General features: G+C 48.3%; 3 protein-coding genes and 1 non-coding gene across 4 annotated transcripts; 2 read left to right on the top strand and 2 right to left on the bottom strand.

Annotated features, from left to right (window-relative positions):
• Nucleotides 1-1,268: 1,268 nt before the first annotated feature.
• On the bottom strand, nt 1,269-3,159 carry LOC117851026 (annexin D4). Its single transcript, XM_034732924.2, has 4 exons — nt 2,901-3,159; nt 2,394-2,797; nt 1,976-2,275; nt 1,269-1,848 (listed from the first exon to the last, which is right to left on the bottom strand). The coding sequence occupies exons 1-4, from the start codon at nt 2,938-2,940 to the stop codon at nt 1,633-1,635; spliced, it is 960 nt and encodes a 319-aa protein (XP_034588815.2). The 5' UTR covers nt 2,941-3,159; the 3' UTR covers nt 1,269-1,632.
• A 2,459-nt stretch (nt 3,160-5,618) lies between these two features.
• Nucleotides 5,619-5,691, top strand: TRNAR-CCU (transfer RNA arginine (anticodon CCU)). The gene has a single exon. It is a non-coding gene; the product is annotated as a tRNA-Arg (tRNA).
• A 500-nt stretch (nt 5,692-6,191) lies between these two features.
• On the top strand, nt 6,192-7,925 carry LOC117848415 (annexin D3). The gene is made up of 5 exons (XM_034729820.2): nt 6,192-6,282; nt 6,527-6,672; nt 6,796-7,023; nt 7,131-7,436; nt 7,519-7,925. The coding sequence occupies exons 1-5, from the start codon at nt 6,207-6,209 to the stop codon at nt 7,717-7,719; spliced, it is 957 nt and encodes a 318-aa protein (XP_034585711.2). The 5' UTR covers nt 6,192-6,206; the 3' UTR covers nt 7,720-7,925.
• Nucleotides 7,851-10,984, bottom strand: LOC117848416 (mitochondrial fission 1 protein A). The gene is made up of 5 exons (XM_034729821.2): nt 10,699-10,984; nt 9,451-9,580; nt 9,194-9,315; nt 8,334-8,397; nt 7,851-8,156 (listed from the first exon to the last, which is right to left on the bottom strand). The coding sequence occupies exons 1-5, from the start codon at nt 10,789-10,791 to the stop codon at nt 8,071-8,073; spliced, it is 495 nt and encodes a 164-aa protein (XP_034585712.1). The 5' UTR covers nt 10,792-10,984; the 3' UTR covers nt 7,851-8,070.
• Between the last annotated feature and the right edge of the window lie 39 nt (nt 10,985-11,023).

Here is an 11,023-nt window from a genome sequence, read left to right as displayed (position 1 = left end):
GCATCGTTTAGGTGGTGGAAGCTCCGGTAATCCATCGAGGATAGGGCATCGAAGGCCCTAATCACATCCCCTCTAATGATGGACCAACATGACCTGTAGAAACGACATGTGAACCTATCAGGGTCGGGCGCCCTATCAAGGGGTAGGTCTTTAATCACCTCCCAGATCTCAGTCTCAGTGAAGGGCCGACCCAGGTCCGAGAGGTCCAGCTGTGGGAGGCCTAGGGCCTGGAAGTCAAGGACGAATCCTCTGTTGTGGTCAGTCCCCAAAATCACGTCGAAATAGTCAAATGCCACCGCAGCCTTGTCCTCTTCCTAGACTAGAACAATCCCATCAACCTCTAACGATGTGATGTGGTTCTTGAGACGCCGATGGTTAGTGTGGAGGTGGAAGAATCTAGTGTTAGCATCGCCTTCATGAAGCCATCTCATAATAGATTTCTATCGAGCAATGGTACACTCAAGGGAGGTGAGGTCAAGAAATCTGATCTTGAGAAAGCATCTAAGAGATTGTTCTACTTGTGATACCGACCTCAAGTCTTGCGCAGCCTCCAACCGGAATATCACTTCCTTTGCAACCTGAATCTGTGTGCGGATGCTACCAACAGCTTTAGCACTCCACCTTTTAAGCCCCTTGGCAGTTTCGTGGAGTAGATGGTCAATGGTTTGTAGCAGATCCACGCCTGGGCGTGGGCCATTCCAAGCGGACTCGACTGTCTCCAAGAACCCATCAAACTTTGACCAGAAGGCCTCGAAGCGGAAGTAACGCTTTGGGTGGAAGCCATCCTCAAACTGAAGGAGAAGCGGGGCATGATCGGAGCACCGCATTGAGAGCGCGTGCAGGGAGCTTCTAGGGAAAAGGAGCTCCCAGTAAGATGATACAGACATCCTATCAATGCGCTCAGAGTGGGGTGTGTTCGTTCGTTACTCCAAGTGAAGAGGCGACCATGTAAGTGGAGCTCTAGTAGCTCAAGATCATTGAGAAATCTTCTGAAGCGACCCATCATACGTCTAGATAGGCGACCATTGTTTTTATCAGCCGTAAGTACTCAAGGGCCTGTTAGTGTTCCGCGAAGGGCGCGTAGCTCTTGAAGAAAGGCGACCTTGTCAATGTCCTCCTGCAGGCCATACACGGTGGTGAGCCACCATTGCTGCGTGGGTTGATTACAGGCAGCGACCTTAACAGTGAGGGAATTGCTCCCCAAGGCCGGACATGAGACATCCCAAACATTGGTACCACCACAAGTATGAACAGCCGGGAGCGCAACATAATCAAAATCCAGAGCTAACATAACCAGAATCAAAGTCTTGGTTGCATCTGAGCAACAGCACAGAAATGGGTTCTCGAGGGTGAGATACAACTACATCGTGATGAAGAAAATAAACGATTGCGAATCTTATTTGACCTCTTCACCATCCACACACACACAAACTCAGCAGAAAAATGTTAACAGTCCCGCTCGATCGGCAGCAGACCCCAACGTTGGCACGTACACGACACACACACAGAAACCACGACGACAGACGGACGAACACGGGCAGAGACGATCGAAGAGAAGAAAGAAACCAGCCACTCGATCGATCGATCGAGCTCGTCACCATCACCAGAAGCCAGCACTCACACGGACGTCGTTCACTGCTGGTGGTGCGCTCCCACCAGCGAGAGCAGCGCGTCCCTGTAGTGGCCGTGCGCCTTGGCCGCGATGGCGTCCTCCAGCTTGGCCCCGAACTGCTCCTGGTAGGCGGCCCTGATCTCGTCCATGTCGTGGTCCGACCTCGTCACCGCCACCCTCGTCAGCGCCTCCTTCCCGTGGTGGTCGGCCCCGTCCCTCAGCGCCCCCTCCATCACCTGCTCATATGCACGCAACGCACACATCGATTATTACTCCATGCCCAAGCTCTGATCTTCCTGCCGATCTCCGACGACCACGCGTCATCAGCTTAAGCTTTTGGGTTGTTAGTTGTGACATATATACCTGGCTGAAGTACTTGGCCGGCGCGGCGAGGCACAGCACGGTCTCCAGCAGGGTCTCCTCGTTGCCGTGGGCGAGATCCTCCTCGATGCGTCTGCCGTGCATCTCCTTGTAGTACTTGAACGTCTCCACGAGGTGGGGCTTGCTTCTGGTGGTCAGGATCCTCACCACCTCGTCGTTCTCCGCCAGCTTCCCGCCGGCGCTCTTCACTGCCGCGCCCAGCGCCTTGGCCTCCGCGCGCGCCACCTCCTCGTTCACCCGCGGCCCCTCGTACCTGTACGCGCTCACCAGCCCCACCAGCAACTGCACAAAGATTTGCGATCCATTCACATCAGTCATCAAGAACTCTGTCGCCGCCGGAGCAGAGCACGGCGGCACGGTCACTATTCACTACACGAATGGAGCGGAGACGCTCACGCACGTTGCAGTAGGGCTTGTCCCTGGCGCGGTAGGCGACGTCCTCCTCGAGGGAGTGGTGGAAGAGGGCCTGGTACGCGCGGCGGGCGCCGAGGAGCTCGTCGGCGGAGCGGGTGCAGGCGACCTCCACGACGATGGCGGACGGGTGGTGCTGGTGGAGGACGTGGTGCGCCAGCCGGGCGTCGCGCTCCCACGGGTGCATCGCCCACAGCACCATCAGGTTCTTGAACCGCGCGAACTCGGCGGCCAGGTGCAGCATGTACTCCTCCTCGCACCGGTCGATTTCGCCGTGGCTCTTGAAGAAACCCGGGAAGCCCTTCCGGAAACCCGACCGCTTCTCCGGCTGCCTGCGCCACCGCGCCAGCGCCGATACCATCGTCGGCTCGTCCACGCCGAGACCGCCAAGACCTTCATTAGTTGGCATTCATCATCAAACAGAATCCTAATTAAGCAACGACGGCGGCGGCGACACAAAGATAACTCTGCAGGATGATCGATCACAAATGCTTACCTGAGAAGGCCCTGGTGAGTTGCTGAACTTCGTCTTCCATTGCTTCGTTCGTTGTCCGACGCAAACCAAACCAGCCAAGATCAGAGGAAAGAGGAGACGATGAGTGAGGAACAGAGGATCGCTGTCTGCTCTGGCTCTTGCTTCGGGAGTTCTTGCGGATGATCTTTATACTGCAAAGTGTGTGTTTTCGAATACAATTATTAAACAAGGGCAATGCTGGCAATTCAGTATTTTCGTTTAGATATAATCTCTGCAGCTAACTATGAAAAGGTTCGCCAATAGTTTACACATGTGTACGTATGTGCGTAACCATTAATCTAGATGTGTCCCCGTTGAAACGGAAAGGGGCGATGACAGCTCAGGGAGTGATCGAAGGGCATCGTGCAACACGGGGAGACGTTAGGAAGGTGTCCGTGTGACTGGACTGCAATAATGCAGCGCCAGTATAGCTCATGTTCTTGTTTATCAGGCATTCAGGCTGCAATCGCCACCATGCTGAATTCTTTGGGTTTAGCAAGATTTTAGCCCAGAGCTGACTTCATTTTACATTGTATTGATCCCGCTTGCTACTCCACAGCTGTCTAGCAACAAGGATGATTCCGAGATTGTAAGATGTGCTACTCAATACGGATTCAGGTGCGCTGCCTCTATAAAAGTTCTTTTTAAACCAGCAAGATGTAAGAAAAATAGTTCACCTAACATTTTCAGCTAAATAATGCTAAGATGAAACTTTGATACATGATGAAGCTACATATAATGTCCAGATAAGTAATAGCAAGACCACGTGCATTAAATGGAAATTCTGTAGCAGATCTGAAGCACATGAAGGCCCCATCTTACCATGGATGAGCTGCCCAAGTATGTCTCCAAATAATGCGAAACTGTACAAACCATTGGTAAGAAAGCTGCGCCACTAGGTGCTCAATGCCATCGACATTATACGCAACTCGTTGTGTGTGTGCAATTGTTTTGCTCTTTTGTCATCATTCAATTCTAACGTTAAAAATATCTGATGCACTGAATGGCTCAACTTCCTGTCTCGTTGAAAGCAAATGGACCAGAGGGCTCTCGACCATGATTTCTTATATTAAGAAAAATAAAACTATTTTCAAAGGAATGATATATCCAAGTTGCTGATTTTACAACTACAGGCGACTTCATTTAAAGTGGACCGAGAACCCTAATATTGAGAACATATATGATTATCCCAGCATTAATGATTTTCATCAATGAATGAGGAAAAACTAATCACCAATTGGTGAAGCATCCAGTACAGACAACACATCCAGCTTGCCATCCTTATCGTCGCCACCAGCACCATCATTCATTTTCATCAAATCATGGTTGGTTCGTGTCGCGTTCACGTAGTTAAGTTATATGCTCCTGCAAATATGATCACAGGACAGGGTTGTTTTCAAGAAAGTCGAGAAGAGCTAAGGAATAGCTTCTGTTTCAAGTGACCCGGGCCTCCACTCATTTGTGCCTTCCTGCCTCTGGCACCAATTCTATGTAGTCTTAATCGTTCACATTATTGATGCGATTGAAAACAGAGACATGAAAAAGGGACACTCTTGCAAGAAACTTCTAGCATGCTCATCACAACCACAAAGGTCATTCTTCAGCCCAACGTGAGAAACATGCAGTACTGTCATGGATAAGCAGGCACCTATCATCACGTTCTTGGGGTACAACTGCCAACTGGTGCTCATGTCTTCTCCAAATTGTGGGCCAAATGAATTCATTAGTCTGCGAGGTTGGGTGGGTCACCTCCTTCAATCATGGAGGGAGGGAACAGGCGAACAGCCGCATTGGGAAGGATTATATGATCGGTGACACGCCAGCAAACAGATCTCAGCTGTTGATTTCTTTGCACAATTAAACACTGCCCATTCGCCACATAGCTGCCTTGTTCGTTTGGCTAATGGTGTGGCCATGTGTTGGCGACCAAATTATGCATCTCTGTCTGCATGCACCTTTTGAGTTGAAAACCATTAGCCAGATGCTTGTGATCCGCAAGAACATTTTTTTTTGGGATACGATGAGAAGGAAGTTCTATTGTCAACTCCAACATCGCCAACTGTACCATCTATTTATTTTGGGTTGAAGATCGTTTCTCAAACAGTTGTCTGAAAACTATTGGGGCAAACAAAAAAATTAAAGATGGACCAAGCTAATTGCTTTGCCGCTAAGGTTCTTGATTGGTGGCAGCACTCCTTGTTGCAAAAGAACTTTGAAAGTAAGAGGGAAAGAAAACTAAACAAGTGTGTGCATTTCACATGCAGAGCAAAAACTATGAAGTGCTGACAGAACAGTGGTATGGATCATGGAACGTGCAAGCCAGGCCGGACAGACGTTAGAAAGGTTCTTAAACCTTAATATTGTTTGTTTTGAAGCCCATAATATTCCTTGATATATTCCATGAGCTAAAAGAAATCAAATATCTTTTGCACCGTGACCTTTTCTCAACTTTTGTTGAAATCCCTTTTATCTTTTTGCAGAGAAATAGTCTCTTTTTTTTTATTTGATGAAGAAACCTTATAGGCTAAGTAACAATAAAGCTTTCAAACTTTTCCCCATCCCCACCGTTGTTGCTGCACATCATTTTCTGCATTTCCTATCTTGCAAACTAAGAAGGCAATATTTTGTTATTGTCATATTGTATGATTGAAGATAAAAAAAAGTATTAGATCAGTTTATATCAGAGTTTAAACAAACAAGGCGCTTGTAGCTCAGTGGATAGAGCGTCTGTTTCCTAAGCAGAAGGCCGTAGGTTCGACCCCTACCTGGCGCGTAAAATTTTTTAACTTTACTATTATTTTTTTTTGCTTGCAGATAAAAATTATGCAGAAATTTAACAGCTGGTAGTTGGTGTAGATTATTACTTATCAATTATCATATGCTTCAATAGGATTATACAAGTATGAATAACATGTCCATCACACAGCAAGCTCTATTAAAAGCTACTAAACCAAATGATTAACCAGCTGCAAATCCCAAAATGCCCCCTACAACACGCTGTGCGCGCACCACCAGCCAAGGCCGTCGAATTACAGCTTGAATCACATAAAAATCTCCTAACAATAACCTAAAATATGGATCAGAGACATGTCAGGGGGATACGCCATGAAGCTTTTGCAGAGCTCATCCCAGGTGGAGCTCTGGGGTCTCTAGGCGTGTGCCATGTGTTGCTGGTGCTCCTGCCTGGAGTGCATCCATAACATCCCTCCCCTCAACCTCCTCTTCCTCCACTTCTCCGACCCAGCTCTCCCAGGCGGAGGAGGAGGTGCAGCTTCTGGACCCGTGTCCATGGCCTCCATCTCGGTTCCCAACCCGGTCCCTTCCGCGACCGAAGACGCCGAGAACATTCGGAAAGCCGTGCAAGGTATCTTGAGCTGCAATCACTGGAATTGTACAATGTTGTGTCATCTCTTTTGTTCCTATAAACACACCATTCCTCGTCCATTGGTTGATGTTTCAAAGATATTGTTCGAGGAATTAGAATGTTCTTGCTTTGAGGCAGTGTTCAATGTCCTCTTTCCTTTGAAAATTGGGATGTCTCTGTTGATTCCCTGATCAAGAACAGAGCAGTTAATAATCTTGTGATGGTGGACTGAATCTGGGGGCAGGATGGGGCACGGACGAGAAGGCGCTGATCGAGATACTGGGCCACCGGACGGCGGCGCAGCGCGCGGAGATCGCCGTGGCGTACGAGGGCCTCTACAACGAGACGCTCCTCGACCGGCTCCACTCCGAGCTCTCCGGCGACTTCCGGGTAACAAATCTCCCACCACGTTCCAGAATTTCTTGCAACGATTCCATGGTTGGATTCCCAAACTGACGATGTGGCGTGGCGGTCCCCTCCTATCTCTTCGTCGCCGGCGGTGTCCCCTGCCAGAGCGCGATGATGTTGTGGACCATGGACCCGGCGGCGCGCGACGCCAAGCTCGCCCACAAGGCCCTGAAGAAGAAGGGCGACCGGCACGTGTGGGTGCTCATCGAGGTCGCCTGCGCCTCGTCGCCGGACCACCTCGTCGCCGTCAGGAAGGCGTACTGCGCCGCCTACTCCGCCTCCCTCGAGGAGGACGTCGCCGCCTGCCCGCTCTACAAGGACCCCCTCAAGCAGGCAAGCCCGCCGCCTGCGTCCATCTCCATCAGCATGTGCAGATCCTGACAATTTTTTTTCTCGCCATCTTGGCCGGTCGCTCACTTCGGTGTCTGTCTGTGGCGCAGTTCTTGGTGCGGCTGGTGACATCGTACCGGTACTCCGGCGAGCTCATCGACGACGAGCTGGCGAGGGCGGAGGCCGCGGCGCTGCACGACGCGGTGGTAGCCGGGAAGGAGCCGCTGCGCGGCGACGTCGTGCGCATCGTCGGCTCGAGGAGCAAGCCGCAGCTGAAGGCGACGTTCGAGCGGTTCAGGCAGGAGCACGGCAAGGCCATCGACGACGTCCTCGAGGAACGCCGCAGCGACCAGCTCGCGGCGGTGCTCAAGACCGCGGTGTGGTGCCTGGCGTCCCCCGAGAAGCATTTCGCAGAGGTAAAATCCACACGTTCATTGGCAATCTGTTGAAGAGATGTTACTCGTAGAACAGAAATTCACACCACTTCCAAAATTCCAGGTGATCCGAAGCTCCATTGTTGGGCTCGGCACAGACGAGGAGTCGCTGACGAGGGCGATCGTCTCGCGTGCCGAGGTCGACATGAGGAAGGTGAAGGAGGAATACAAGGCGAGGTACCGCAAGACGGTCACCAGTGACGTCAACGGCGACACGTCCGGCTACTACAATGGCATCTTGATCACCCTAGTGGGTCCTGAGTAAAATGGCCATGGATGGATTCATATAGGTTTGAGATATTTGTCTGTGACTTGTAGCTTTTCTTGTTTTGTATGATTGAACAAACATGAAACTGTGGTGCCCTGTGTTGTCGTGATGTGTACAGACAGAACTGCTGAGTGAAATGGTGTTATTGTGCTGATTCATTTGGTGAGAATAAAACGCCTGCGATGGGCAAGTCACGGAACAAAGGCTACAATGCCTCAATAGTATTATCATCTACTCACTTAGTCACTTTGTACAAATAAAATCTATTGCAATTCGACTCAAGTATCACCAGTTTAACACCAGAACAGTAGAAAACGTCTCCTTGTTCATTAGTGAACAGACACCATCTCACTTCTTCCTGGCAACAGCAGCTGCAATTCCACCAACCAGAAGTCCCACAGCAGTTGTCGCTATTCCTATCCCAATAAGACCATCTGCACCATAACAAGAATACGTTACCTACAAACAGGCTCATATAATTGGTCCATCATCAATACACTGCATTATCACTTCAGCTGATGTACTAATATATATGTATTGTCCCAAGGAAAACATGGAAAGGATAAAAGCATTTGGTTTGTGAAAGATGATTGCTGATGAAATTATCTCACCTTTGGCAATTTTATCTTCTATTGCCTTCTTCAGAGAAATGGCCTGCCTCCAATCAGGTTGAATCTACAGGGCAGTAACATATATGTATTGAGAACACCAAGGCAAAACTATCCTTTAACAGTTGGGCATTTTAATAAAATCTTGAATATTCAGCTGGCATGCAAAATAAACACAGATTTAAAGACAAAACAAAATGACTTGACAATCATCCTATAAAATTTTGTCCATTCTTAAATTAAAGCTTCTGGATACACAACTAATGTACAGGTAGGTCAGGAAAGTAAACCATAGTCATGACCTTCCATAATCTTGGCGTTGCTAGAATAAGATGAAAACAGGTATAAGTATGGAATTAATACAAAACATTAGGAAACCTATTAAACACAACTGTTACCATAACTGTACATAAGAAAACACAGTTTTTTTTACATATACAGCCAACTAGCCAAGTATTATCAATTGGATGGCATCTATCAGTAAACAAGAATTTGCTTGTTTAAGAATTGCAAACTGAGAAAAGATAGTTCAGATGAAAAAAAGTAGCTAAAAAGGATTATAGGAACCTATAGTGAACTTAGTTATCACTATGTTGTATGGCATAGAAATGATTCTAGTTACAGTAGTTATAACGGTTTGCCAATGCCCCCATGTGCTCAGTACTAACATACTTGTTGGATCAGCTAGTTTAGCAGTATGTAATATTTGGTTGAAAGTTACAGCCTAGAAAATGTATGTTAAAAAAATATAACCTATACAATATTCTGGACTAAATTACATTTTCGTAGCAGAGTTTGCAAGGTATCAAGGAATCATAAATTATATTTGTTATTCTAGATGCTAAATAATCTGGCATGTGTACCTCCAAACAGCGTTCCACAAGTTGCCGGCTTTTTGAGTAGTCACCATTCCTGTAGTGCCCAACAGCCAACAAGTACAGCTTTTCCCTAGTCTGCAGAGGACTGCCGGAGTTATCCAAAGAAGCTGTAGAACCAAATGGATCGATCAAAACATGGCGAGAAGAATTTATGAGTTATGACAAAATGAAATTCAATCAATAAAAGCTAATCATTTGGTTGCAAGTAAGTGCCAGTTGTGCACAAAAAACAAGATATGAACCTTCAAGCATGCTAATTCCACGGTTCACATCGTCCGTCTGCCTGGAGTGCACAAGGGCCCAAGATAGCCTCATAAGGCTATCATTCCTCTGCCCTTCAGTTGAAGCATCAGCAAGCTCTCTTTCACATCCCTGAGGATACAAAGCCACAAATCATGAGTTGAATTCCAAGTTTCCATCTAATAACGGAACATCACAAACACAATGCAGGAACAATAACATGAACCGTGACGGAGAAACACATTCAGCGGCAGCAACTAGCAACAAGGTCGAGTTTACAGTTCACATTAACAGACAACACACAAATACAAGGCTAAATTTTTTTGACCCAATTCTACGCAGCAAAGAAAATTACGCAATATTCTCCAAAACTACAGAAGTAGCTGGGCACCAACTTGGTTAATCCATTATACAGCCACTGAGTCACATGACTTAGCGGCAACAAGCCACTACTACCAAAATGATGTAAAAAACAGCCCTATGCTTGATATAATCTCAGTTCAACAACTATAGGCGAAGAATCACTTATTTTTCCTCCCCTCCAAAACCATCCCTTGTCCCCCCTCCCCCCCCCCCCCCCCCCCCCCCCCCCCCCCCCCTGTGCATACCTAACCTCTGTGTTAGCAAACAATACACAAAATACAAGGGTGAAGAGTAGTGGTAGCAACAGGATTGACTTTGAAACTTCGTGTTAGCAAACAATAAACGAAAAAACACAAGGCTAACAAAGTTCTTGACCCAACAATAGATATTGCAAAGGTCATGCATCCTATGGCTCTATACTCTCCAATACTACAGAAGTAAATGGTCATTCAACTTGGTTAATCCACGCCACATCCACAGAGTCACATGATATAGCTACAACAAACCCCTCAACATACCAACGTGATTTTACAGACAGACATGGTGCTGGATGGGTAGGCTGTGATGCTACCTAAGATAAACACAATCCTATTCCTACCAGGGCATCAGCAAGGGCACACATTGCAGGAATAATCTTTGCTCTCATGAAGGGACTACGGGGCTCACGCAGAACTGCAGAAGGCGTCCCTACGCAGCTACGCTCCATACATACAATCCCAGTTCCTCCCCTCCCCACGCATACCCAACCTCTCTAGTGTGCTTCGGCGCTAGTGCAGGGTAGGATTGAACCCCAATCCTCCACCAATCCGCCGCGGGATTCAAGCAGACATCAAAACCGTAAGGATTCGGATGGAGACAGAGAGAAATGGGATTTCCGGAGTTCTCACCGCGATGATGTCGCGGTCGCACCAGGGGATGTTGTCGCCGCCGGTGAAGAAGTTGCCCACGGACTCGAAGAAGCGCCCCATCTTCGCCTCCATCGATCCGGTTGGTCTGCGGAGTCAGTTGGGATCCGGAGGAGAAGGCGCCGGAGAGGAAGGCTCTTCTAGGCTTGTAGCCTTCGCGAGCAAGGATGGGTCGGATTGGACTTGGAGGAGCGCTAGATCGATGCGCACGGCACGCGGGGGGATCCGCGCGTGTCTTCGGCGCTAAGAAAGAAGGGAAGAGAACGACGGCTGGCCGACGACTCAATCCGTCTGACTGACGCGTGGG

The sequence above is a fragment of the Setaria viridis genome, chromosome 3 (genome assembly GCF_005286985.2).
Source record: "Setaria viridis chromosome 3, Setaria_viridis_v4.0, whole genome shotgun sequence".
Classification (NCBI taxonomy): Eukaryota; Viridiplantae; Streptophyta; class Magnoliopsida; order Poales; family Poaceae; genus Setaria; species Setaria viridis.
This window is presented reverse-complemented; position numbering and strand designations above follow the sequence as displayed.